This window comes from Mirounga leonina, unplaced genomic scaffold (assembly GCF_011800145.1).
Source record: "Mirounga leonina isolate KUSES-001 unplaced genomic scaffold, KU_Mleo_1.0 Mir_166, whole genome shotgun sequence".
In the NCBI taxonomy this organism is placed as follows: domain Eukaryota; kingdom Metazoa; phylum Chordata; class Mammalia; order Carnivora; family Phocidae; genus Mirounga; species Mirounga leonina.
The window spans coordinates 30871460-30893218 of record NW_023270418.1 but is presented as its reverse complement, the minus strand read 5'-3'; the positions used below and the strand labels follow the sequence as shown (position 1 = coordinate 30893218).

At 41.6% G+C, this 21759-nt stretch overlaps 1 protein-coding gene across 4 annotated transcripts in view; it reads left to right on the top strand.

The window, feature by feature from the left end:
• Nucleotides 1-21759, top strand: part of MAJIN (membrane anchored junction protein) — a 29314-nt gene that overhangs the window by 6507 nt on the left and 1048 nt on the right. For 2 of the 4 annotated variants that reach the window (XM_035013176.1, XM_035013175.1), the window contains exons 2-10: nucleotides 1980-2097; nucleotides 9191-9236; nucleotides 11733-11808; nucleotides 11980-12105; nucleotides 13402-13433; nucleotides 13747-13838; nucleotides 15265-15328; nucleotides 19066-19138; nucleotides 19915-20032. In XM_035013176.1, coding sequence (XP_034869067.1) covers nucleotides 1997-2097; nucleotides 9191-9236; nucleotides 11733-11808; nucleotides 11980-12105; nucleotides 13402-13433; nucleotides 13747-13838; nucleotides 15265-15328; nucleotides 19066-19138; nucleotides 19915-20032 — 728 coding nt within the window. In that variant the 5' untranslated portion in view covers nucleotides 1980-1996. Of the gene's footprint in view, nucleotides 1-1979; nucleotides 2098-9190; nucleotides 9237-11732; nucleotides 11809-11979; nucleotides 12106-13401; nucleotides 13434-13746; nucleotides 13839-15264; nucleotides 15329-19065; nucleotides 19139-19914; nucleotides 20033-20622; nucleotides 20733-21759 lie in introns of those variants that run through there. The other 2 variants (XM_035013177.1, XM_035013179.1) reach the window with 2 other exon arrangements.

Below are 21759 nucleotides of genomic sequence, written 5' to 3'. Positions count from 1 at the left end.
AGCAAATGTCCTTCATTTCCTTTGCTCTGATCCCCCCAGCCCTCAGTCTGTGGTGAGAGGTGACTGCATTGTAGGAGAACCCTCTGAATAACTAAAAGCTAAATTTTTGTGGCCGCAGCCTAAGTCTCACCAGGTGCACTCCTTTCCTACTTAGAAAAGTCACCTTAGCACCAAAAACACAATCAAATCTAGCTGGGTTCCTGCCATGCCTTGGACATGAGTATCAGCAAGCTTTTTTTTTTTTTTTCAGGATATGAACAATATTTCCCCTCTGGTAACTTTGCAGTTGGCACCAACTATTTCTTTTCACTTTTGACTGCAATTCTAGTCTAAATAGTCTCATGGGCTCTGGCTCCAGCCTCCTGTCATTCTAATCCGAAGCAGCCGAGATCAGACACTGGGATATCTCTTTACTGGCAGTCCGAGACTTGAACTTTGGAAATTGTGGGAAATTCCATGCTTTGGGCACATAGATCTCCTGACTCCACCATACAAGAGTTTTCTTTGCTGAGTAGAAATGGTATTGGGGTAATATGGAGGAAAGAATAATGAAAATAGTCCTTTACGTGTACATAATATTTTAGTACTTACAAAATGATTTTATATTATCTTTTTTTGGGGGGGGTACTAAAACCCTCAGAAAGCAGAGTGGAAAAGTGGATAAGAGTATCAAGTCTGGCCTTATATTACCTCACTTTGAATCCTGATTCCAACATTCATACAGCTATGGGGAGGTTACTTCATCTCTCAGTGCCTCGGTTTCCTTATCTATCAAATTTAGACTATTGATTTCAGGCTTTTTGTGAGGATTAAGTGAGATATGTAAGGCACTTACAATAGGGCATAACAAAAAGCTGTTGTTAGTTGTTGTTATTATTGTATAAGTAAGAAAACTAAGGCCTAGAGAAACTAAGGAGGGATGTTGGAGCTGAGGTTCAAACCTAAATTATTCTTTCTTTGTGCCTGTCTGTCTACCCCATCTTAGCTGCCTCTGAAATCAATACTTTGTGTTGTGTGTAGGTAGCTTTTATCCTGGGGATAAAAGCTTCCCTATGAAGACACAGAAAAGGCAGGGTTTATTATCTCTACAAGTAATAAGAGACACAGAAAAGTCCTGATGACTTAGAAAATCACTAATTACTGTGCTTGATTCTTACTTCTGAGTGTATACCAAATGCCCTCTTGGAGGAGAAGAGACATGCCATTCTTCTTTTTCCATCTTCCCCCTTTCCCTAGTTTCCCTCAGAGAGGACCTTAAGTGGGCAGAGATTCTGGAATAGGAAAAGTGAAACTAGTAAGTGCTAGGAGGATAGTAGGCACTCTTGTGGCACAGGCAATCTCACAAGCGGTGAAGAGGAAGGGCGGTTGAGAGCTAGGAAAGATAAGGCGTTTCTCGGCAGCACTGGAAAACATTAGTGTACATCCTTATTTGCTGTATTAGCTGTGGCTGGAACGTGTGCTCATCCCTTAACTTCATCTAAAATTAACAGCAGATTATGTCACCTATTGGTGCATTTGGATTGCTTAATTATTTGACTTGAGCCCTCTTCACACTGCCATAGGTTCCAGGGAAAGTGGGGACAAGGGAGGAGAATAGATTCAAGAGATATTTGGGAGATGGATTTAATCGTAACAAAAACCTTGTGAGTCATCAGATGTTGCTATTATTAGTCTCATGGAGAGAAGTGATCTGCCTGAGGTGTAAGGTAAACTACAAACCTTGAACTCACGTCTTTTGATTTCAAGTATAGAGATTATCCCCAATCACCATATCTTCCCCATGCAGGTAGGAGAATGGTCCAGTGATTAATATAGAAAATTAGTATAAAAACTGAGCCTGGGACAGTGGTGCTGAGTGTCGGATGTTTTACTCATGAAGAGATGCTATATATTGGGCAGGCTGTCTTTCCTATACCATAATGTTGATAAGAAACCATCTTTAGCTTTTTAATAATTCTCTAATATTTCTGTTTTATTAGGCTATCATTTGGAAGCAATGAGTTTAAAACCCTTCACCTACCCGTTTCCAGAAACGAGGTTTCTTCATGCAGGACCCAATGTGTATAAATTCAAAATTAGATATGGCAACAGCATCAGGTAATTTTAAAGCTAGGAGAGTAGCTTTTGCAAATACAGGTTAGTACATTCCGACAGGTCATCCCTTCTCTGCCTTCACTCAGTCCAGGGGACTGACTGAAGTAGCATCTTGTAGGACTCTCCCAGATATTTTATATTCCACATATTATTATTCAGGTAAGTTTCTAAGTTATTGATGGCATACCTTTGGAGCAGTGGTTCTCATGATTTTTTATCTCAGGATCTCTTTGCACTCTTAAGATTATTGAGGATCCCAAAGAGGTTTTGATTATGTGGGTTATACCTGTCAATATGTATCATATAAAGATTAAAACAGAAAAATTAAAATAACATACTTATTAATTTAAAAATAATGTATCATTAAATGTTAACAGATAATATATTTTATTAAAAGTATATTTCTAGCACCTGGGTGGCTCAGTCACTTAAGCATCTGACTCTTGATTTTGGCTCAGGTCATGATCTCAGGGTCATGAGATCGAACCCCACATCAGGCACCACACTCAGCAGGAAGTCTGCTGGAGATTCTCTCTTTTCCTCTTCCTCTCCCTCTCCCTCTTCCCCTCCCCCTGCTCTTGCTCTCCCTCTCTCTAAAATAAATAGTAAATCTTAAAAAAAAAACAACTATATTTCTAAAAAATTAATGAGGAGATTGGCATTGTTCACATACCTGGGATTTACCCCAGGAATTCAAGGATGGTTCAGCATACAGACATCAACCAATATAGGGGCACTTGGGTGGCTCAGTCAGTTAAGCCTTTGGCTCAGGTCATGATCCCAGGGTCCTGGGATCAAGTCCTGCATTGAGTTCCCTGCTCAGTGGGGAGTCTGCTTCTCCCTCTGCCCCTCCCCCTGCTTGTGTACTCTCTCTCAAATAAATAAATACAATCTTTAAAAAAAAAAGAAATCAACCAATATAGTACACTGCATTAATAGAATGAAGGGGGAAAAAACACATAATCATCCCAATTGATAAAAAAAAGCATTTGAGGCAGACAGCCTTTCCTCTGCTGTCCTGCCTGCTGCCCCTTTGAGGTGTATTCAATAAACTTTCACCTCCTTTAAGAAAAAAGAAAAAGCATTTGACCAAATCCAGCACCCTTTCATGATAAAAACACTCAATAAACTAGGAATAGAGGGGAACTTCCTCAGTATGATAAGGCCATATATGGAAATGCCACAGCTAACATCATACTCATTTTTAAAAAAAGCTTTTTCCTTAAGATCAAAAACAATGGGGCGCCTGGGTGGCTCAGTTGTTAAGCTACTGCCTTCAGCTCGGGTCATGGTCTCAGGATCTTGGGATCGAGCCCCACACTGGCCTCCCTGCTCTGCGGGAGGCCTGCTTCTCCCTCTCCCACTCCCCCTGCTTATGTTCCCTCTCTTGCTATGTCTCTCTCTGTCAAATAAATAAAATTTTAAGAAAGAGACAAGGATGCCCACTTTCATCACTTCTATTCATCATAGTACTGGTTTCTAGCCAGAGCAATTAGGAAAAGGAAATTAAATGCATACAAATTGGAAAGGAAGAAGTGAAACTCTATCTGTGGAAGACATGATCTTACATGTTGAAAATCCTAAAGAATCCACACGTACACAGAAAAACTATTAGACCTGATCAATGAATTAAGAAAAGTTTCAGGATACAAAATCAACATACAAAATCGGTTGTATTTGTGTGCACTGGCAAAAACCAATCTGAACACAAAATGAAGAAAACAATTCCATTTACAATAACATCAATATGAAAAAAATACTTAGCAATAAATTTAACCAAAGAAATGGAAGACTTACACACTGAAAACTACAAAAAGTTGCTGAAAGAAATCAAAGCCTTAAATTAATAGATATCTGTGTTTGTAGATTGGAGGACTTAATATTATTAAGATGACAAAGCAATCTACAGATTCAGTGAAATCCCTGTCAAAATCCCAATGGCATATTTTTCAAAAATGGACAAGCCCATCTTAAAATTCATATGGAATTTCAAGGGACCCTGAATAGCTGAAATAATCTTAAAAAAGAGTAAGTTGGAAGACTCATACTTCCCAATTTAAAAACTTACTACAAAGCTACAGGTAATCAAAAAGTATGGTATGGCCTTAGGAAAACTTTATAGACCATAGGATAGAATTGAGAGCCCAGAAATAAACCCTCACATCTATGGTCAACTGGTTTTTAAAAAAAAAAAAATTTTTTTTAAATTTTTTTTTAAAGATTTTATTTATTTATTTGAGAGAGAGAAAATGAGAGAGAGGGAGCAGGAGGAGGGGAGGGTCAGAGGGAGAAGCAGACTCCCCGCCGAGCAGGGAGCCCAATGTGGGACTCGATCCCGGGACTCCAGGATCATGACCTGAGCCGAAGGCAGTCGCTTAACCAACTGAGCCACCCAGGCGCCCCCCAAAAAATTTTTTTTTAAGATTTTATTTATTGATTAGAGAGAGAGTGAGAGAACAGGAGAGGGGGAGGAGCAGAGGGAGAAGCAGACTCCCCACTGAGCAGGGAGTCTGATGCGGGACTCGATCTTGGGACTCCAGGATCATGACCTGAGCCAAAGGCAGTCGCTTAACCCACTGAGCCACCCAGGTGCCCTGGCCAATTGGTTTTTGACTAGAATGCCAAGACCATTCAATAGGGGAGGAATAGTCTCTTCTCTTTAATAAATGGTTCTGAGAAGAGTAGATATCCACATGCAGAAGAATGAAGTTAGACCCGTACCTTATACCATATACAAAACTTAACTCAAAATAGATCAAAGATCTAGGGGCACCTAGGTGGCACAGTCGGTTGAGCTACCAACTCTTGGTTTTGACTCAGGTCATGATCTTGGGGTCATGAGACTGAGACCCATGTTGGGCTCCACACTCAGTGTGGAATCTGCTTAAGACTCTTTCTCCCTTTCCCTCTGCCCCTCCCCCACTAAAAATAAATAAATCTTTTTAAAAATCAATGATCTAAATTTAAGAGCTAAAACTGTAAAGCTCTTAGAAGAAAATATAGGGACAAATTTTCATGACTTTGAATTTGGCAGTGGTTTTTTAAATACAATACCAAAGGCATAGGCAACAAAAGAAATTAGGATAAATTTGGACTTGACTAAATTAAAAAAAAATTTTTTTAATGATTTTATGTATTTATTTGAGAGAGAGAGCATGGGGGGGAGGGGCAGAGGGAGAGGCAGACTCCCTGCTGAGCAGGGAGCCCAATCCAGGACTCGATCCCAGGACTCTGAGCTCATGACCTGAGCCGAAGGCAGACGCTTAACCAACTGAGCCATCCAGGTGCCCCAACTAAATTTTTTTTATTTTTTTATTTTTTTATTTTTATTTTTTTAAAGATTTTATTTATTTATTTGACAGAGACAGAGACAGCGAGAGCAGGAACACAAGCAGGGGGAGTGGGAGAGGGAGAAGCAGGCTTCCCGCTGAGCAGGGAGCCCGATGCGGGGCTCGATCCCAGGACCCTGGGATCATGACCTGAGCCGAAGGCAGTCGCTTAAGGACTGAGCCACCCAGGCGCCCTAAATTTTTTTTAAACTGTGCATCAAAGGACACTATCAACAGAGTTAAAGGGCAACCCACAGATGGGAGAAAAATATTTGTAAATCATATATCTGGTAAGAGTTTAATGTCTAGAATATAGAAAGAAGTACAATTCAACAGCAAAATAATAAACCAGTTTTAAAATGGACAAAAGACTTGAATAGACATTCTTCAAAGGAGATATATGAATGGCCAATAAGCACATGAAAAGATGTTCAATATCATTAGTCACTAGGGAAATGCAAATCCAAACCACAATGAGATACCACTTTACACCTACCCGGATAGCTATATAAAAAAACAAAAAACAACAAAAAAGACCACCCAGAAAATTAACAGTTAGCAAGGATGTAGAGAAATTGGAAACCTTGTATAGTGCTTATGGGAATATAAAGTAGTGCACCTGCCGTGGAAAACAATTTGGCAGTTCCTCAAAAAGTTAAACATAGAATTACGATATGACCCAGCAATTTCATTTGTAGGTATATGCCCCAAAGAATTGAAAACAGGGATTCAAGCAGGTGGTTGTACAACACTGTTCATAGCTGTATTATTCACAATAGCCAGAAGACGGAAACAACCCAAGTGTCCATCAAATTAGTGAATGGATAAACAAAATGCAGTTATATGTGTGGTATATACATATATACAATGGAATATTATTCAGCCATAAAAAGAAATTGCAAAAGAAATGAAGTTCTGATACAGGTACAACATGGATAAACCTTGAAAACATTATGCTAAGTGAAATAATCCACTAACAAAAGGAAAAATATTGTATGATTCCACTTCCATGAAATATTAAATAGAAAAATTTATAGAGATAGAGAGTAGACTGGGGGGCGCCTGGGTGGCTCAGTCGTTAAGCATCTGCCTTCGGCTCAGGTCATGGTCCCAGGGTCCTGGGATCGAGCCCCACATTGGGCTCCCTGCTCGGCGTGAAGCCTGCTTCTCCTTCTCCCACTCTCCCTGCTTCTGTTCCCTCTCTTGCTGTGTCTCTCTCTGTCAAATAAATAAAATCTTAAAAAAAAAATAAGTAAGTAGACTAGGGGTCACCAGGGTGGGTGGAGGGCAGAATGGGGAATTATTGCTTAATGAGTACACTGTTTCTGTTTGGGAAGATAAACTTTGGAAATAGTGGTGATGGTTGCACACCATGGTTATGAGTGTAATTAATACCACTGAATTGTATACTTAAAAATGTTTAAAATGGTGGGGCGCCTGGGTGGCTCAGTTGTTAAGCGTCTGCCTTCGGCTCAGGTCATGATCCCACCGTCCTGGGATCGAGCCCCGCATCGGGCTCCTTGCTCCGCGGGAAGCCTGCTTCTCCCTCTCCCACTCGCCCTGCTTGTGTTCCCTCTCTGGCTGTCTTTCTCTCTGTCAAATAAATAAAACCTTTAAAAAAAAATGTTTAAAATGGCAAATTTTAGGTTGTATATATTTTACCACAATTTTAAAGTGTATTAATTTAAAATAATAATATATCCATTAAATGTTAACACATTTTTATTAAAAATAACCATATTTTCCAAGACAAAACATTAATGAGAAGATTGGCATTGTTTTAAATTTTTGCAAATCTCATTAGTGTCTGGTTTAATAGAAGCCTGCTAGATTATATCTGCTTCTGCATTCAATCTGTTGTGATAGGGTAGGAATTTGATAATAGCCTTCACAGATCATTGTGGATATTCTTCTTTGACCCTGCATTAAAAATTAACAAGTGGTAGTTGTTTTGTTTTGTTTTGTTTTAATGTAGTTTTTTAAAAAGATTTGTTTATTTATTTGAGAGCAGGTGGAGAGGCAGAGGGAGTGTCTTTTTCTTTTTAAAGATTTTATTTATTTGAGAGAGAGAGAATGTGTGCCCGTGCGTGAGCAGGGGGAGGGGCAGAAGGAGAGAGAGAGGCAAAGAATCCCAAGCAGACACAGCACAGAGCCAGGCTCGGGGCTCTATCTCACGTCCCATGAGATCATGACCTGAGCCGAAACCAAGAGTTGGACACTTAACTGCCTGAGCCACCCAGGCTTCCCTAATGTGGTAGTTTTTTTTGTTCTGTTCTTTTTTTTTTTTTTTTTTTAAGACTTTATTTGTCTAGATAGAGAGAGAGTGGGTAGGCAGGTTTGGGAAGCAGAGGGAGAGAGAGAGAGAGAATCTCAAGCCGACTCTGCACTGAACACAGAGCAGAGAGCCCAGAGGCCTACACAGAGATCGATCCCAAGACCTGAGATCAGTCATGACCCGAGATTGATCATGACCTGAGCTGAAATCAAGAGTTGGTTGCTAAGCCAACTGAGCCACCCAGGCTCTCCGTTAATATGGTAGTTTTTTAAAGGTTAGTTGCAGTATGGAATCTGAATTGTATCAGTGAACTTTCTGACCTCTGCTACATTAAAAGCTATTGGTCTGTTTTGTTCTGTAAGTGAATCTTTTACCTAGAATGATTTTGTAACATGATGCGTTTCATTGGTCATTTGGAAAATACTGGTTCACTGACTTATATAGATCATCCAAATGTCGACTCATTTCATTATACAATATCATAAAATCATATTTGCTAATATCCCTATCAATCTTAGAAAAGTATTTAAATATTTGAAAGTTGTCAACCTCAGTGTGGTGGATAGAAGTTTTCCAAAGTTCAAATTTTTACTTGAAATCCCAAAATTTATCATTGACACAAACTGTCCGTTGCTTTCCTTGAATTGATAAGCTCATTTTTGAGAAAATGTCACATTCCTAAATCTGAAAACAACTATAGTTTGTCTGTTAACTGATCACTGAAGTAAAACAACATCCCATGAAAAGACCAGCTAGTTCAGTTTGCAATTTAAACAATTGCACAAGTGCTTTTCCTCAAGACAACCGTCGTATTTCGGTGTGCAGCAGAAGTGCTGTATGAGTACTTTCCATTTTATCACATAATGTATTAAAAAGACGTGTATTTAAGGGTTGAGGTTTTATAAAATTATTAATTTTTTCCTTCTTCCTCAAATATATTAAATGAAGCTGGATTTTTTTTTTCCTGTGTGGCAGTTAAAATGACCACAATTTAAACTTACAGTTTAGTGCAACTGGCTAGATTTGTGTAAAGGCACCAGCAATTTTGCCCTCCACTGCTTTTGCACTAATGATTAAAATATTAACACAGCAAAAAAGGGCAAATAACATCTTATTATTACTATAAAAATAGTTTTGCCCTTCGAGATCCCTTGAAAGGGTCTTGAGGACACCTGGTGGTCCACAGACTACACTTGAGTACACCTCGTCTAACAAATTATTAACTTTCACAGTGGAAATGTCGGGTCTTGGCAGGTTAATGAAGAAGATATTTTAGTACAGCCTTCTACCGATTCTCAGATCACACCACCTAAGTGATCACTTTTTCCCATGAGCCCTGGGTCAACACACACAACTGTTACTTAGTTATGTTTCTGTAGCTCATTGGAAGTGTCATTTTTGCTCTACTGTCTTCTCTCTACTGACCGTAGAGTCTACTGTCTTCAGAGTTTTCCTTCTTGGTGTACTTATGTCTTATCTGTTTACCTTCTAGAGGGGAAGAGATAGAGAATAAGGAAGTCATCGTCCAGGAGCTGGAGGTAGGGAAAGAAGCAGACAACTTCTGGGAAAGTTATTCTTTAAGACAAGGATGTGTCCATATCCAGATCTTAATTATTTCCTGTGAACTGAGTCATAGCCTCCACTTGATCACTTGGCTTCTCCCTGCCATATTTCCTCTGCAAAGAAACTTCACTGTTTTTCCAGGGAAATTAAAACCTGTATCCTTTTTCAGTTCTCCTAGTTGAAGTGTCAGCACCTTTGAGGCTGAGTTCTATTGTTTCCACCAGAGTTCCCAGCCCTCTGCAGCTCTCTTTTATGGCAGCCAGCATAGAGAAAGCTTCTGGAGGACTGCCGCCTTCCAGGGCTCTGGGAAACCTCACCCTCCCAACCACTGCCTGGTACTTGACGTTCAGGAAACTCAACTGTAAATACACAGACAACACTGCTGTGTCTTCACTTTAATTGGAAACATTTGCAATTTGCTTTATTCCTACTTCATTTTCATTCCTTTTCTACCCAGCATTAGGTTCTCCCACAGGAAGAAGATTGAGCAAGTGAAAAGCTTTGTAAATTGGTGAAAGCATTGTCCAAGGAGTTAGAAGAGCTCTGGGTGCTGGCCCTGGATTCCAGCCCTGGCTGAGCTACTGATTAGCTGCGCAGCCCCCCAGTAAATCATTCTCTTGGTCTTAATTGCCTCATACATAAAATGAGAGTGCTAAACTAGGTTATTTCTCTTCTAACTTCACAACTCAGTGATTTATGGCTGTTCTAATTTATGAAGACATCTGCTGCCAGATTTCAAAGAATTTGAATACAATGAAATATACAAACAAAACTCTTTCAACCAAAAATTTAAGTCATAGCCTTAAAGGTATCTATCTATAGCTCTTTGGCTAAGTGTTGAAAGATACGTTAGGATCTTGCAGGAGCTCATAGACATCATTATAAATAACAATTATTTTAATATAGGACCATGACAGTTTTCTGCTTATTTTAATTGTGAGTAGAGCAAAGTTTATTTCACTTTGCTTCAGTTAATTCTGGCAGAGAACAGCTCAAGGCAGCATAGTAAAGTGGAGAGAGCATAGACCTTAGAGCCAGTCACATCTGGATAGGAGTTAAGTTCTGCCTTCACACTGGGGTTTGGGGGAAGTTACCTATTTTCTCTGAACCTGTTTTCCTATCTGTCAATGAAGTTGATAAATAATACCTGTTTCCAAGATTGTGGTGAAGATTAGAAATAGATGTGTGCAATGCTTGCCACATCATAGCTAGAAAGCATCTATCTACATTTATAATCCTACCAAATTTTTCAAAGTGCTTTTTATATGTTCTTACTCTCAGTTTTGAGTCAGATGTTACCATCCTCTTTTATTTATTCAGAAAATGTTTATTGATAGGCAGTGAGCCTAATGGTTAGGAGGGTAAACTCTGGAACCCCACTGCCTGGGTTCATATCTTGGCTCCACCATTACTATCTATGTAAACCGGAATAAGTTATTTCACCTCTCTTTGTCTCAGTTTCCTTGTCTATAAAATGGGGATAATAGAAGTGCCTATCTCATAAGGTCTCTATGACTGTTAATATGTATAAAAATAATAACACTTGACATCATGATTATTCAATAAATATTAGTTATTAAAATTATAAGCCAGAGGCTCCTGGCTGGCTCAGTTGGTGGAGCGTACGACTCTTGATCTCGGGATCATGAATTCAAGTCCCGTGTTGGGCGTAGAGATTATAAATAAACTTTAAAATTGTAAACCAGGTACTATGGTAGTACAGAGAATACAAAGATAAATAAGGCACCATTTCTACCTACTGTGAGCCCTAATACGAGGAAATCGAGGCTTAGAGAGATGAAATGACAAAGCTAAGACTGAAGTTAAGATGTTTCCCCCATAGAAATCCAGTAGTCTTTTTATGATACCAAATTGTTTAATTGGTGTATACTAATAAGCATAGGTTAATTAGAGACTAATCAATTAAGATTTTAAAAGAGTAGAAGAAAAGGTTGAACTTAAGCTAACGTAAAATAACTACATATCAATAAATACCAGTATTATTCATTCAGTCAGTCAGTATACATTTACTGAGGTAGACACCAAAGAAGGGATGCTAAAATAAATCAGGTATATATTCTAGCTCAAGGAGATTTCTCAGTAAGAAAAATAAAACGTGGTTGGAATGTAGTAAAGACCCAAGGCTAACTACTGTGAAGTTTGAGACTAATAGTTAATTTACAACTTGGGAAATCAGGGAAAAGTTTCTGGAGGAGATAGCTTTTGAACTGGACCTTAAAGGATAGGTGGGATTTGGACATAGGCTGATGGGTAGAAAGGGCATTTCAGGCAGAGGGAACAGACTATGCAAGAACACAGAAATGGAGAAGCAGAAGGCATGTTCAGGGAACAGCAAATAGTTCAGCTTTAATAGAATATAGAGTATGGAAAAAACAGTGACAGGTATAAATGGAAAGATTGGCTGGGATCAGACGGTATTAAAGTCATTTCAACTTTTTTTTTTTCCTCAGGATTCTATTCGTGTAGTCTTGGGAAACTTGGACAATCTGCAGCCATTTGCTACAGACCACTTCATTATATTTCCCTGTATCCTTTCATTTCTGGATAGAAATGAGCTGCAGGTCGCATTGTAGATTCAAATGGAAGCAGCAAACCCACCGGGCAAACCAGGGAAAGGAGAGGGTCTTATCCCTAAAATAATACTCAAGGACTCATACTGACTGACTTCTTTCCTCACTCCTTAGCACCATTTCCCAGATAAAAGCAAATGGGAGAGAGTGTCCCACCTGAAATTCAAACATGGGGAAATTGTCTTGGTCCCTTATCCATTTGTTTTCACTCTATATGTGGAGATGAAATGGTTTCATGAAACCCCATCACCTGGTAAGTAGAATGATGGAAGTGAGTGGTAGAGAAGAAATAGGGAAGGTTGAATGTCCATGGTTAGCGGTGCAAGCTCAATGTGGCAAAATGGTCAGCCAGACTGGGCCCCAACACTGCACAGTGCAGAGGTTAGGAACAAAGTGCTCCAAGCCAGACTGCCTGGTTCAAATCCTGGTGGATTAGCCACTTAATAGTTGTATGACCTTAGGTGAATTAGTTATCTTTCTGTGCCCCCTTTGTGAAATGGTGAAGAATAATAATAGCACCTATCTCGTTGGGTTGTTAAAAGGATTACATATATATAAATACTGGTAGATGGAAAGGAGTACAAAGTCTGACTGACAGTAATCACTCAGTGAAAGCGATCTATTATATAAAAATACTTCCTTCCATTTTAGAGTATGCAGTGACTTTCACCTTAGGGGTATCTTAAAGGCATCTCCCAGTTTTGTTTTGTTTTTTTAAGACTTTATTTATTTATTTGACAGACAGAGACACAGCGAGAGAGGGAACACAAGCAGGGGGAGTGGGAGAGGGAGAAGCAGGCTTCCCGCCAAGCAGGGAGCCTGATGCGGGGCTCGATCCCAGGACCCTGGGATCATGACCTGAGCCAAAGGCAGACGCTTAACAACTGAGCCACCCAGGCGCCCCGACATCTCCCAGTTTTTAATCTCTGAAGGCCATTACTATTTTTACTCATAGAGGGACAAATAGATACCTGCCAGTTTGATTTGGAAAAGAGTGTAAAGACCTTGCCTCAAAATATCTACCCAATTCATTTATCACTGATGTCTGAAGTTCCACCTTGTTTCTTTTAGTAAGGATCATTCCCTTTTAAGTGGCATATCATTAGAATACAGTATGAATGTAATACTTTTGAGCTTGTAGATGACAAAGAGTTCTAAAACAGGAGGAGGAGAATTTGAAGACACTGTATTTCTTTTTTTTTTAAAGATTTTATTTATTTATTTGACAGAGAGAGACACAGCGAGAGAGGGAACACAGCAGGGGGAGTGGGAGAGGGAGAAGCAGGCTCCCCGCCGAGCAGGGAGCCCGATGCAGGGCTCCATCCCAGGACCCTGGGATCATGACCCGAGCCGAAGGCAGACGCTTAACGACTGAGCCACCCAGGTGCCCCGAAGACACTGTATTTCTAGCAAAAGTGGTACCAGGCAGAAAGGAGAAGGGCAGACACAGAGGTTTTTGTCTAGGACCAGTTCTGAGAAATAAATGATAGATAGAAATCCAAGTGAACAGCATCTTGATCCATTATGACATTCAAATTTCCTATTGTAGGGGAGTCAATAAACGACAGTCCTCTTGGATTGGTAAGTTTGTCTTTTCTGTACAAGATGACAATTGCCTTTATTGCCTTCTGTTGTCCAAAAGTTCTGCTCTTATCTCTTCCTCTGCCCCTTGGTTGCTGCTCAGATGCAGTCAGAATTGTATACATGAGACCATCTTTTTCCTCGTGGCTAGATTTCTGAGACGGTCTCTAATAGAATGTCTGTCCTTACTTGAAAAGCTGGTGTTAAAAGTCACTTTTGGCAGTTTAAAGATGGGGAGTTCTCTTCACTGTGCCCTGATGAACTGTGAACAGCTCTGGAAAAGGAGTCACAGGAGTCGGGTTCCTCTCTCAAGGTCCTAGCAGAGAGGAAAACAGCAGGAGCCATGATGAGGAAACGAAAACGAGCGGAAGTGCCCAGCTCCCCCAGCAGGCCAGCGCTGGACAGGTCAGTGGTGTTGAGAGAGAGTCTAAATCCTGTATCCTGGTTAGGCTTTGCCAGCTACTGCTGCCAGGCATCTTGTCCTTCAATGAGTCACTTTTTGTCTTGGGTTCTTTGGTACTTGCCTATTTCCATGGGTGGACTAAGGGAAGGAGGCAAGTTGATATTTGCAATGCAATTTGAACACAATTCCTTCCTCAGCAAAGTAGGATTCTTCTGTTCCTCAGACAATGGCTGGGAGGAAATGCAATCAGATCTATACAATTGAATCCAAGTCCTATTCAGTGAGCTTTTAGTATGGTCATACTACCAGAAGGCATAAGACTGGGCGCCTAGGTGGCTCAATCGGTTAAGCGTCTGCCTTCAGCTCAGGTCATGATCCCAGGGTCCTGGGATCGAGCCCCGCATCGGGCTCCCTGCTCCGCGGGAAGCCTGCTTCTCCCTCTCCCACTCCCCCTACTTCTGTTCCCTCTCTCGCTGTGTCTCTCTCTGTCAAATAAATAAATAAAATCTTTAAAAAAAAAAAAGAAGGCATAAGACTTAAGAAGTCCCAAAATATTATACAAGAATGTAGAGAAACCCTCAAGAGTGTGAGAAAAAAATAAAATATAATTCTATTTTACCTAGTAAGCAGTAAACTTTTGGAACTCTACCTTAAGAGATGGAGTAGGCTAAAATGGAAATGTCTGCAAGAGGTTATGTATCAATTACTGCGTGAGATGCTGCAACATTAGGGGCAATGTTGAACACATCCCTAACATGTCAAAGTTGGTATTGTAGAGGGTACTTATTTTCTTCTCCCGAATCTCTGTCAGGGACAGAGTGAGTCAGTAAGGTAATACAGTCATTCTTATTTGCACCCAGAGAGGGCAGCTAGAATAATCCAAGATGTGGTTTGCTCCCCAGCTCAATGTGCTTTCAGCCCATGTTCACAGAGAGCAGCTGCTCCCTTCCTGGGATCATGGGGGCACACAGGAGCAGTGAGGGTGGACCATGAGGGAGCTGAGCCCTTTACCCTCCAAATGCACATGTCAGGGAAGAGTTAGGAAATTTCTTTCCCAGCCAGGTGGAATGTGAAGGTACTTAGGGGTGTGAAGCTTTGCTCGGTTCTATTTGACTGAATTTTCCATGGCGATGAGGGCTCACATCTTGCCTTTGGGTTTTGATGCAGACAAGTATTTCAAAATCTGATTACCTGCTGTCAACCGCATTTTTCCTTTCTCAATCCCTAGATCACTAAATGTCTCAAATTGGGATTCTGCTGTGAATTAAAGCAGCACCCAAAGAGAATTTGGCCACACAATTTACTCTGCAGGCCAGGAGTGGTATAAAAATAGCCAACCTGCTGAAATATTCATTTGGGCCACATTTGCTTAAATGTGGTGATGTTGCTGCTGCCAGTAACATTTCCTGGGCTTTTCCCTCACCTCAGGGCCAAGATGGGGATTTCCAGCCAAGGCCCCAGCAAAAAGAAGCCCCTTATGGAAACCAGGAGGGTAAGCACCAAAATGGAGGCTTTAAGGCTTCTGGCTGTTCCTGCTCTGTTACAGGTCAGGATTCCTGTTACCAGCACTTCCTGGTCCTAAGTACAGACTGAGCTGACTGAACTCATTCTCAGGTTTCACCATCCGCAGAGCAGCATCCAACCATTCCACCCTTGCCACAACCTGTCCCCAAAGTGGCCACGTAATACAAACATCGATGAATCCTTTTGTTAAAAGGTCTTTTCTTCTCAGCTTAAAAAGCTGCTGCTTGTACTCTGCAGTGAGATAAGAAAACAGGTCTGCTGAATTGTGTGGTGGGATCCAGTAGAGAATTTTTTTCATTTTAGAAACCTTTTTGCCATCATCTACACTGGGATCTGAGCCTGGGAACATCTAGTTTTTATAGAGGAGCTAGGCATGTATCGCATGGGATACTGGTAAGAGAAAACTTCATTTAGGGCAGTGATGGGCTGGCCCCAATAGTATTCGATTTCATTTGTGAGGTTTATTCCCCATTTAGATATTTCTATATCTGCTGCTACTCCATTTCAGAGCTGTTTTCCATAGTAGTCTCTAAAAGAGCACTCTTTCTTTTCTTCCCCTCTTGAAATAGCTGTTATTTGTGCTCTTTTCTTACTTTTCACTTATCGCTCTAAAGTAGCTCTGACCTTCAGTGTTTAAACACTACCAGTTCACCTCCCTCACCTTCCTAAGTTCCATAGCATGATCAGTATATCTATATATGCATTTATTCAACAGACTTACTGTGTGTCTACTGTGTGCCAAGTATTAGAGATACCATGCTCTCCTCTAAAAATGTCAATGGTATAAAGCTAGGCAGACAATTATTATTTTTTTTTTAAAGATTGTATTTATTTATCTGAGAGAGAGCATGAGAGGGAGGAGGGTCAGAGGGAGAAGCAGACCCCCTGCCGAGCAGGGAGCCCGATGCGGGACTCGATCCCGGGACTCCAGGATCATGACCTGAGCCGAAGGCAGTCGCTTAACCAACTGAGCCACCCAGGCGCCCCTAGGCAGACAATTATTGATAGATGTGCTACATACAGGAATAAAGGAAATACAGGGAACAAAGGAACCACAAAGGAGAACCTCACCCAAATTAGGTGGATGTGAGGGAGGGTTCCCAGAGTAGCTCAAAGAACTAAGGCCAAGAGGAGAGAGTACAGTGCATTTGGTGACTGCAAGCCAGTGTACCTGGAGCTTAGTTAAAGTACAGTGCTAAGAAACGTTACTGAAGAGGTCAGCACAGGCTAGATCATGAAGGGCTTAATGCCACTTTCAAGATCATAGGATTTCCCTAAAACATTTTTAAAGTAGAAAAGTAAAGTGATTTACATTTCTAAATGATTATTTTGCCTCCTGTTTGCAAGGTATTGTGTTAGTTGCTGGGGTGCATGCAAACACGTAAAACCTGGTTTCTTTCCAGTAACTTATTGTTTAGTTGGGGGAAGAAGGAACCCTTAGGGACTGGGACCTCTGCCTCTGTGGGTAGGGGCAGGGCACAGGACCCGTTGTGCAAAGCCATCTGGCCCACTGAGTGATTATAGGCAGATGATTGCCCTCTTCTGTACTCCCATCCTTTCAAGAAGGAAGAAAAAGAAATGAGAAAGTATAGGAGGAGTACATGAAGATCTGAAGAACAAAGACGCTTTATACAACCAAGATAATTACTATTAAAAGAACATTTCTCTCACTCTCTATCCTTCATACCTTCCTATTCTTAGTTTGACACATCATCTCCCTCAAGAACAGTACCCACAGTTTCTTACTCAACATAATTACCTTTTCAGCCTGATACTGGGTTTAGAAAAAAATGAGAAGGAAAAAAAACCAAAAGGAACATGTTTATTGATTTTGACTCAAAGCCCAATGACGGTCTCCACTGTAGACCCTGTTCCCAGAGAGAGGATTTCTCCTAAATTAGACTGATCACAGTGACTCTCAGTGTAGGTCACTTGAGCTGGAAAAATTGAATTTGCTCCTATGGTCCAATGCTTAATATTTTCTCTCCCCTTTGGGGAACTCAGCGTGTTGGGTCACATCAGTGTGGACTGTCATGTCTGAACATGACACCACTGGGATCTGGTACGGGGAAAGCTTAGAAGAACATGACACATATCTGAATAAGGTCTCTGTTTCATAAGAGGTGTTTTGGGGAGAATGGGAAGGAAAGGCCGACCCATTCCCTTTATTACTTCAGGTCCCAGACTAGAGATCCAAACTTTGTAAGGATAAAAAGTGGGGGAGAGCCAATGAATGGTTCAGAAGTAAAACAGATTATCATGTAGGTAGTTTTTTTGTTTTTGTTTTTTTGCCACCTCTGCTTGAACTGTACTTCTAAGCAGATCTGGCCCTGAACATACAGAGAACAACCTTGTGTTGGGTTGTAAGTGCATTATGTCTTGTTGGATGTCCCAGATGGTACTCTCAGTCTTATTTCAGGCTGTGTTTTTCCTTTCTTATGACATTTGCCTAAAAAGACATCTGTCAAGTTTTCAGGAGAGCACAAATGCTAGACTGTCTCATCAGGGGAATCTCCCCTGGTTGGGAGATCTTTACCTTTGCCCCAGGGCCTCTGCCCTTCTGTTCCCCACTGCCAACCTATGTAGGTGCTTTCATTAGGGCCAATGCAGCAGAATTTAAGCTCCAAACCATAGTTTCATTACATTTGTAAGAATCATTTCCTCAAGCTACAAATCAGAGCTGTACCCCTGTAAGCTAATGTACTTGGAGACTTAGAAGAGGTAAGAGATGGTTTCCTTCCTCCCCAGAGTTCCCTTTCATGTTTACAGGAATATTACTTAGGTAGCAGCCTATGTGTTCTGGAATTTGCAGTTTTGTGGAAAAGTTTCTCTTAAAAATACAGCTTAGGGTGCCTGGGTGGCCCAGTCAGTTAAGTGTCTGCCTTTGGCTCAGGTCATGATCTCAGGGTCTGGAGATCAAGCCCCACATTGGGCTCCCTGCTCAGCGGGGAGTCTGCTTCTCCCTCTGCCTCTCCTCCTGGCTTGTGCTCTCTCTCACTCACTCACTATCTCTCTCAAAAAAAATAAATAAAATCTTAAAAAAAAAAGAAATACAGCTTATGCTTCGGATGGGGGCTACATCCTAACTTTCCCAGAGGCTTATCATGTCTCTGCCTCCTGACCCACCTTGACAGTCTGTAGTCCCTTGCTGTAGAATTCTTCACCAGCACAACGGCTCAAGGAACTTCTCAGCACCGCTAGGTAGTCAGGCCCCCAGGTTCTTTCCAGGTGAGGGGAGTGGCCAGTTGGCAGAGAATTCCAAAGAAAACATATGAACCATGATTCTGAATATCAGGGTGTCAACTGGAAATGTTGTGGGCTTGGAACCAGGTTATAGGATGTCCCCTTCAAAGTATGAAAGAATATAAAGGAGTAGCCCAGGGAGAAAATCGATTGAGTTGTAGTGTGCTGGTTGCTTAGGCCATAGTTATGTTTACACTGCCCCAGCTCTAGCCACGCTCATCACATTTACTTGTTAATGTACTGTGCCTTTGTACATCATGTCCCTATCTAAATGCCCTACTCTCTCTGACCATCTCCTCACCCTCATTATGACAAAATCCCACTCGTCCATCAAGTTCCCATTCAAATAGCACTTCCCCTATGAAGTCTTCATTGACTGACCACCAATCCACAAATAGCATTCAGACCACCAAGCTCTATAGGAGTAAAGTTTAAAACTTTTCTTGGTCCTCTTTTTATCAGAACAGAGAAAGAAAAACCCACCAGGAATGGCAGGAGACCCCAACATTTAATATCACTGATACCCAGGAACAGGGTAGGTTCTGGGAAATTTATTCTCTTTTAATAATAATCCTGTCCTCTTTAGTTCTCTGATGAGCAGAGCAGCATAGAGTTCTGAGTGTGGGCACACTGGCTGGGTGATGTGTCTTGCTCCCATGGAGATGCCTGTTGGCCATCCTTCGGTCTGGGGACCTGCCCTTGAATAATAAAAGCTCCCCAACCCGCAAGAGAAGTGAAGGGAAACAATGCATGTACTTCCTGTGCTTCTGATGGTGAAAATGATGCTCCCACTATTTGAAAACATTTCCATGTGGGGTGATAAGTTTTGCAGAAAAGTTGGGAGGGATGTGTTTCACTTTTTTGTCTTGTTGGAGAATAATCTTTAGGAAGCTGTCTTTCCTCCTCTTCCCTTCGGGGCATTAGTATTAATATTGAAGGTGCAGTGGATGCTCAGCAAGGGCTGGGAATGCATGTGAAGGTGTTGTCTAGCAGAAGGATTCTGTAAGGACTGTAGTTGTCGCAGATGCTAGGATGTAAGCATATGAGTTCTTCAACAAGTCATCATTCCGTGAGAAGACAACAATCTGTGGTGGGTGGCTAGGACTTGAGCAGTGTAAAAATCTCAGGGACCCAACGAAAAATACTCCAAGGTCAGAATAACATCTCCTGAGATGAAATTAGGAGGGTCAGAACAAACAAGTCACCTGGCTTCAAACGAATCTTTGTGTGAGGCTGCCCTTGGTCCACACTGGATGTCACATGAAAGTAGCCCACGGACTAACATTTTTTCCCTGACTGTTTTCCTTGCAGATTCTAAGTGGGAGGACAGCCTAGCAGGGCAGATTATCCCCCCACTGCAGCAAAACAACCCATCTCCACCTAAAGGACCCCCAGAGCTGGGAACCAGTGGCTTCTTTGGGTTTCTAAGGTAGGACAGGTGTCTCTCTTACCATCACACTGAGACTCAGGGCAGTCTAGCACCAGAGTCTGCCTCAGTGAGTCTCTCAGGGAAATTAGAAAAGAAATCAGATTACCTGCATAATCTCTATTTTCCCCAGGATACATGATGGAAATGAGACTCAGCACAAGGGCCCTAACTGGATTTAATAAAGACTGTGTCTTGTTCATTTTTACACAACCCACCCCAATGTGCCTAGCATTGGACCTCATTCCATAAATGCTCCTTGGACAGAGACTATTCTTATTGTTGGGCCATTCAGATTCTTCGGTTACCAAAATATTTCCATTCTCCCCTCTGAATCTTGAGTCCTTTTTGCAGAAGACTGTTAGCAAATCCCTTTCTCTCTCTAGAGCTCAGCTGCCCCATTCTCCTTCTTCATGCCCCACTCCTGAGTATAAAGCCAAATTAGCTTTTGGGTACCTTTTCAAATGCTGCTCCAGAGTTGAATCCATACAGTGGTTCCCCAAAGCAAAAATGCCCTCGTTAATGCCCCTAATGGGACTGGGAGAAGGGAGGGACCTCTAGAATCTCAACCCATTCTGCTCTCTTTCCCACAGCTCTCTCTTCCCCTTTCGCTATTTCTTCAGAAAGAGCAGCCAGTGAGCTTCCAGATGCAGCAGTGGGAAGAGTGTCTTCTGGCAGTGACTCTTCGCATTCCGTCCTCTGTGTATGACATTTCAGTCATGGGGAATGCGGGCCCTAAACTCCCTGAGTCCTCTTGTGGGTTTGTCCTATCCTTTGCCCCTTTACAATGGATTTTTTTTTTTTTCAATTTAAAACACTAAGAAAAGAACTTCCTAAAATGTTCTAGTCTAAGAACTGTGCTGCTCTGAGGGCCAGTTTAGGTCTTTCATCTCCAGCACTTAGGATCCTAATGAAAATAAATTATTTATGAAGAGTTATTGACTGAATTTCATGAAATAGAGAGACAGCAAACTCTTCCCTGAAGATACAGGGAAGCGATGGCTGAAACCTCTCCCCTGGGTCTACCTAGTTATTGTTGGTGGGATGCTTTGGGTGGGTGGGGTCTGTAGCTGACTGCAAACCTTAGCCTTAGCCTCCCTGGCAGGGCTTAGAGAATGGGGTCTTATAAGACTCACTTTCCTGAGCCCAGCTGACCCTCAAGATATCATCTATCCCAAATTCACCCAGTTTGGCCCCAAAGTGCACCCTCAGTAGATAAATGCTTTCCACTCACCTATCCCTCTGGCTTTTGACAGCAATGCAATTTAGCTTCTCAGATTAACTGCAAGTCAGCCCAGGTTAGGGCCCCTGGAGAAGGCCAGGGCACCCAAGCTCTGACTTCATGTAACCCAAGGGCTGATCTGGGACAGACAGGTTAGACTTGCGTTGTGTGGCCACAGATCAAATAGATGGGAATATAGGGAAACTCAGTTTAGCTCAGAACAAAGGAATCTAACTGTTATATTAGAATGGGCCACCTTGTGAGATGAGTCCTTGTCACTTCTAGTCTTTAAACAGAGCTGATGGTCTGTCAGATGCTGGAAGGTTTCTGTGATGAATGGCAGAAATGGGGTTGGAATGCTGAGGTCCCTTGGGGTCCCCTTGTTTGGCTGACTTACCCTGGATGGGGAGAAGACATGGCTGCTGTAGACAGGCCCAGGTCCTGAGGGGAGAAGGGCTGAAGGGGAACTGGAAGATTAAGGACAAGTTGTGTTTATAGCCTTTGTCCT